General features: G+C 43.0%; 1 protein-coding gene across 1 annotated transcript in view; it reads right to left on the reverse strand.

Annotated features, from left to right (window-relative positions):
* LOC145397242 (ATP-binding cassette sub-family C member 4-like) overlaps nucleotides 1-6,000 on the reverse strand; it is a 57,932-nt gene that overhangs the window by 24,414 nt on the left and 27,518 nt on the right. The window contains exons 6-7 of the mRNA XM_080270437.1: nucleotides 5,829-5,963; nucleotides 427-631 (exon numbers count right to left, since the gene is read on the reverse strand). Coding sequence (XP_080126563.1) covers nucleotides 427-631; nucleotides 5,829-5,963 — 340 coding nt within the window. The remainder of the gene's footprint in view (nucleotides 1-426; nucleotides 632-5,828; nucleotides 5,964-6,000) is intronic.

The following is a 6,000-nucleotide window of genomic DNA, read 5'->3' on the forward strand; positions in this document are numbered from 1 at the left end:
GACATGCATAAACAAATGTGATGCGTAAACAAATGACATGCATAAACAAATGTGACATGCATAAACAAATGTGACATGCATAAACAAATGAGTGCATAATAAAAAGCAAGGACAATATAACACATATGAATAGATGCTGTACAAACCAAGCAGAGTCATGCAAAAGCAAACCAAGGAAAACAAAGCATAACAGACGTGGCAAAAAATATGCATTTACACCAGCACTAAAATATGTGCCAAGAATTTACTGTTTCTCTCTCTCTCTCTCTCTAAAACATATAGAAAAAATCCAAAAGCCATGCAATGAATCTATTGTCCTCCCATCACCATTTCTCTCTCTCTCTCTCTCTCTCTCTCTCTAAAGCATACAGACGAAACTCCAAAAGCCATGCAAAGTCTCTATTGTGTATCCCATCACCAAAATACCTTTCTGTACAGTAACGCACAACTGGCCACCCTGAACTGCATGCCAATGTGCTGCACGCCCCAGAAGTACGGGTGATGTGTGAATATATAGATCAGGGAGCCCATCACCACACCCGTTGCAAAGAACCAGCCTGTGATGTCTGTGTAACCATCCTCTCCATTGAAATATCGGATCAGCCCACCCAGACACAGGGGCTGCATGATTCTGGAAAGCAAGTAGAGGTGTTATAATCGCGAGACTTAGACTTCCACCTTCTGCCCTTGTTTGAGTGGATGCATTATTTCAGAAAGCAACTAGGACTGTTATAAAGCAAGATCTAGCACTATTAAGCCTAGCCTAGAGCCCTTACACCCAAGAAGAAAGGGTAGTGTGTGAATTCATAGAACAGGGAGCCTATCACCACACCCACTGTGAAGAGCCAGCCTGTGATTTCTGTGTAGCCCTCCTCTCCATTGAAATATCGGATCAGTCTGCCAAAATACTGAGGCTGCATACAGTAATTCTGGAAAGCAAGCAGGAGCGTTATGGAGGTGTTAGATGTGTTACTAGACTAGCCTCATGCCTGTGTCCATCACTGAGTGCATTAAAAGTAGCCGGCCTGTGACTTCAGTGTACCTCTCCTCTCCACTGAAATATCAGATCAACCCACCAAAACAGTGAGGCTGCATGATTCCGTAAGGCAAGCAGGAGTGTTATGAAGGAGCTATATGTGTTACTAGACCTGTATCAGGCACCTAAACCCTTCACCAAGTGCATTAAAAGCAGCCAGCCTGTACGTTCCAAATATCCTTCCCCTGCACTGTAATATCAGATCAGCCCGCCAAGACAGACAGTGAAGCTACACGATTCTGCAAGGGAAGCAGTGTGTTATAAATGTGCTAGTGGTGTTGCTACTCTAGCCTCATGCTCCTACACCCACCACCACACCAACAGCAAACATCCGGCCAGCGATATCCGTAGACCCTTCCCTTCCATTAAAATAAGGGATCAGCCAGCCAAAATAGAAAAGCAGCATGATTCTGGAAAACAAGTAGGAGTGTAATAAGGCAGGATACAGGACTACAAAAATTAGTCTCGACCTCTACAACTACCACCATGGATGCTGAAAATATCTGGTGATGTCTGTGCAACCTTTCTCCCTGTTGAGATGTTGAATTAGTCTGCCAAGATGCGAGGATGCATCGAAATGGCAGGGGACGGGATGACATGGAAGCGATTTGTTTGTGGCCACCCCTTACAGGATTAAAACGTCTGGGTATAGATAGATAGACAGACAAACAGATAGATAGATAGATTATTCTGGAAAGCAAGTAAGGGTGATATCAAGCATTAAAGTACATTGTAACAACTAAAATTTTGGCCCCTACACCTCTGAACAGCCAGCAAGATACAGGATATTTATGCAACCGTCCCTGTTCAAGCGTCTAGTCAGTCCACGAAGATACAAGGCAAGGCATTATTCTGGAAGGCAAGTATGAGGGTTATAAGGCCAGATCCTCCTTCCTATGGAGTAAAATAACTTGCATGGAGTAAAGAAATTTATCTTTTTTTAAATCTAAGCAGGAAAAATTAGCTAAAGCAGGGAAATCTATGACTAAAAAAGAAATATATATCCTTTTTTAATGGAAGGAAGATGGAAGCAGAGACCAGATGCCCGAAAGATTGTTCCCTCTGAGAAAAAATAAAAACAAAATAACAAGGAGCCAAATTCAAGATCCATTCACTTTGATAAGCCTGGACACACTGCATTTAAAAGACTGGAGGCCACAAGCAGTAGGAAATAAAGACAAAGGAAGACAGTAGGAAATAAAGACAGAGGAAGGCAGTAGGAAATACAGACAGAGGAAGGCAGTAGGAAATACAGACAGAGAAAGACAGTAGGAAATATAGACAGAGGAAGACAGTAGGAAATACAGACAGAGGAAGGCAGTAGGAAATACAAAGGAAGACAGTGCGAAATACAGACAGAGGAAGACAGTAGGGAGTACAAACAGAAGATGACAGTAGGGAATACAGACAGAGGAAGACAGTAGGAAATAGAGATAGAGGAAGACAGTAGGAAATAGAGGAAGACAGTAGGGAATACAAACAGAGGAAGACAGTAGAAAATACAGACAGTAGGAGACAGAGGAAGACAGTAGGGAGTACAGACAGAAGAAGACAGTAAGAGATAGAGGAAGACAGTTGTAGAAGACCTTACCATAAGAAATTCATGCACTCGGCACCCACCTTTAGTCCCAGGCAGACGAAACCAAATATAATAGTAGGAATAGGATCATATACCACCAAAGCTGAATGTGCAAGGGTGTAAGTAACTCCTTAGTTTTGGATAGTTATTAATGGAACACGTGTAACTGTTCAATATAATCGGTCTGCAGCCCACAATATAGTGCGGTTTCCACAGAGGGAGAAAAGTGTAGTTTGACAAAGAAGAGTGTAGACAAGATTGACTGAGAAAAGAGTAGTTAGAACTGACAGAGAATAGTGTAGTTTGCAATGACAGAAATGTGCAGTTAGCAATGACAGAAATGTGTAGTTAGCAATGACAAAGTGTAGTTAGCAATGGTAGTGTAGTTAGCAAGGACAGGGAAAAGTGTAGTTAGAGCAAGGACAGAAAAAAATGTAGATAAAAAACAAATGCTGATAAAAAAGAATGTAGAAAAAGAATGTAGATAGGGAAAAAAGCTCAAACATTTCATCACCACCATCAAATACAAAACAATAATCACAGAAAGCAAGTATATTCACACTCCCACACACTTCTTTATTACACCTTCCTGAATGTGCAGCTGACACAGTGGCAATATAATTACAAGGTACACCCATACATATATGAGAGAGGGGGATGTGAGTTGGAAGCAGGGCAGTGAAATGGCGGGGGAAAGGGCGACTTGGAGGCGATTTGTTTGTGGCCACCCCAACCGGGATTGAGGCATCTGGCGATAGATAGATAGATAGATACACCCATACATGAAAAATATCAAGGTTACTCCTCCCATAAATCAAAGCAAGCCCATTTCCTAACAAATTTATGGCCAATTTTTGTGAATTTACAAGTCTCTTAATACCTTTGCCTTGCTGCACTTTTCTTTTCTTTTTTTAATACAAGGAAGAAGGAACCGAAGGCCAGGGGTCTGCAAACTGCCCCCACTAAGAAAAAAACAAAAACAATATAACAGAGCCAAATTCAAGATCCATTCATTTTGAGATGCCTGGACACATTGCATTTGAAAGACTGGAGATCGTAGGCAGTAGGAAAAACAGACAGAAGGAGACAGTTCCAGAGTTGACCTGCTGTATAAATGAAGGACTGGGAGTAACGGTTAACTCTTGCATTAGAGAGTTGGACAGAAAAGGGATGAGAATTTGTTGCTAGACAGGTGCTACGCACCCGTCGTAGAGGTGGAGGGATGCAAGCAGACAGTTCAGAGGAGCAGCGACCATTGAAGATGCGACAGAAAAGAGATAAAGATGCAACCGTACAGTGAAGGGACAGAGGTTGAAGGGAGCCAGTAAGAGGAAGAGAGCCACCTTTGGCTTTGAAATGAGTATAGAGAAAGTAGGAGGATACCAAAAAGGTTTGCTATCAGTTGCCTCAGACAGCTGAGTCTCAGCTAGGAGGAGAAGGTGAGGTTTAGAGCAGGAGAGGTGGTGCTCGACAGAGAGGAAATTTGTGGAAAGGCTGCAAATGTTACAGAAATGAAGAAGTGAGTCTGACAGTGATTCCAGGCAGCTCATTGAGTCGTCATTGGGAGAGGGGCAGATGGTGGGGGCATTTATGATCCCCCCCCCAGGGATTCTGAGGCTTGTTGTTGAGACACCATTTTGCTAGTATTGAATAGGAAGTGTGCTGCGTAATGTGCATGAAGTTTAGTGCTGACAGTAAGAGGAACTTGAATTGAAGAGCATGCTGGCCTACTCTCTGTGTTACTGAAACACTGAAAAAGTTCAGCAAAGGAGGATGGTCAGGAACTAGTCCCGAGGACTGATGAAATGAGAGCTCCAGCTCTCCCCATCATCAGCTTTCCATCCACCTTGGGAATACTGCCCTGCTTGACTGGTGCTACAGTCTACTCCCTATAACTTAAACTTGGTCTGGATTTTTGCCCTTTCAGTGTTTCTCTCTCTCTCTCTCTCTGTACCTACCTTCCTAAAGACAAGGGTACAGGTGGCCGTTTTCGCACTCTGTCCAATATGCCGACAGATAAAGTTGTAGGGATGATACACGAATATGTGCACCACCGCGATTACAATAATGCCAAGCGCGCACACCAGGCCGGTTGTCGCGCTCATGACATAGCGGTTGTCGAAATAACGGATGAGACCACCGAGTAAGAGCGGCTGAACCACTCTGCATTCAAGACGCACATGTAAACAGAACAATGCACAAGTAAACAAAAGAATGCACATGTATATAGTAAAATACACAGATAAATAATGCACAGGCAAACAAAAGAATGCACATGTAAATGAAAGAATACACATGTAAACAACAGAACACATTTGGCACATGACTGGACACTGCAGATGCTCCACTCACAATCCACTGCATCACCACCTGTAGGCTCCCTGCTAATGCCAGTAAATAAATAAATAAAAATAATCGTAGAAGACTCTCCTTCGGAAGGTGTCTCTGCAAAACTGAAAGGTTACTCTTCGTATTGTTTATAATGGCGTTTGTCACCTAATGGCGGATCTCCACGCTGCTCGATCTCTGGGAGCCTACCTGTTCAAATCACCAAGCCCATCCCTGACAAAAACTGGGATTAATCTCATGTCCTGCTAGGTGTGGTCACATTGGAAAAACAAATCTGACTAGTAACCAAGGAGACACTGCTACCTCATAACCCATCAAAAATCACAAGTTGGGTAATGAAGGTGACCCAGTTGTCAGAATGGGAGAAACATTTTGACTAGTAACCAAGGAGACTCACTGCTACCTCATAACAGCTCATCAAAATCACATGAAAGGTAAAATCAAACTGAAAGGCAAATTTGACTAGTAACCAAGGAGATGAGAGCAACTTTAACACCGATCCCTTGGCTATAAAATTAATGGCTATATATTTACTATCTAAAACTGTGATGATTTTCTAGGTACACGAGATATGGTAATGAAAAAATAATATAAATAAATGATGACTCAATACACGTGTACTCTCTTGCTCTCTCTTCACACACCCACCCACACACACACACACACACACACACACACACACACACACACACACTATCCCAAACATTCCCTCAAGTCACAAACACTATCCCAAAAGCACACCCACACCCACACACACACACACACACACACACACACACACACACACACTGTCCCAAACATTCCCTCAAGTCACATACACCATCCCAAAAGTACACCCACACACCCACACCCACCCACACTCACCTCAGCACACACTCCTCTATGGCAGCCAGTATGCCCACCAACGCATACTTTAGGCCGAAGCAGCGAATCAATGCTCTAAGGTAGCTGGGTCTCCTGCCGGCTGCTCTGCTATGCTCGACTTCCTCGTCCCATTTCCTGAAGGGTGAAAAATTGATGTTAGCTTTTCAATCCA

The sequence above is a fragment of the Coenobita brevimanus genome, chromosome 40, assembly GCF_032717465.1.
Source record: "Coenobita brevimanus isolate Jiangsu-jjx chromosome 40, ASM3271746v2, whole genome shotgun sequence".
Lineage (NCBI taxonomy): Eukaryota > Metazoa > Arthropoda > Malacostraca > Decapoda > Coenobitidae > Coenobita > Coenobita brevimanus.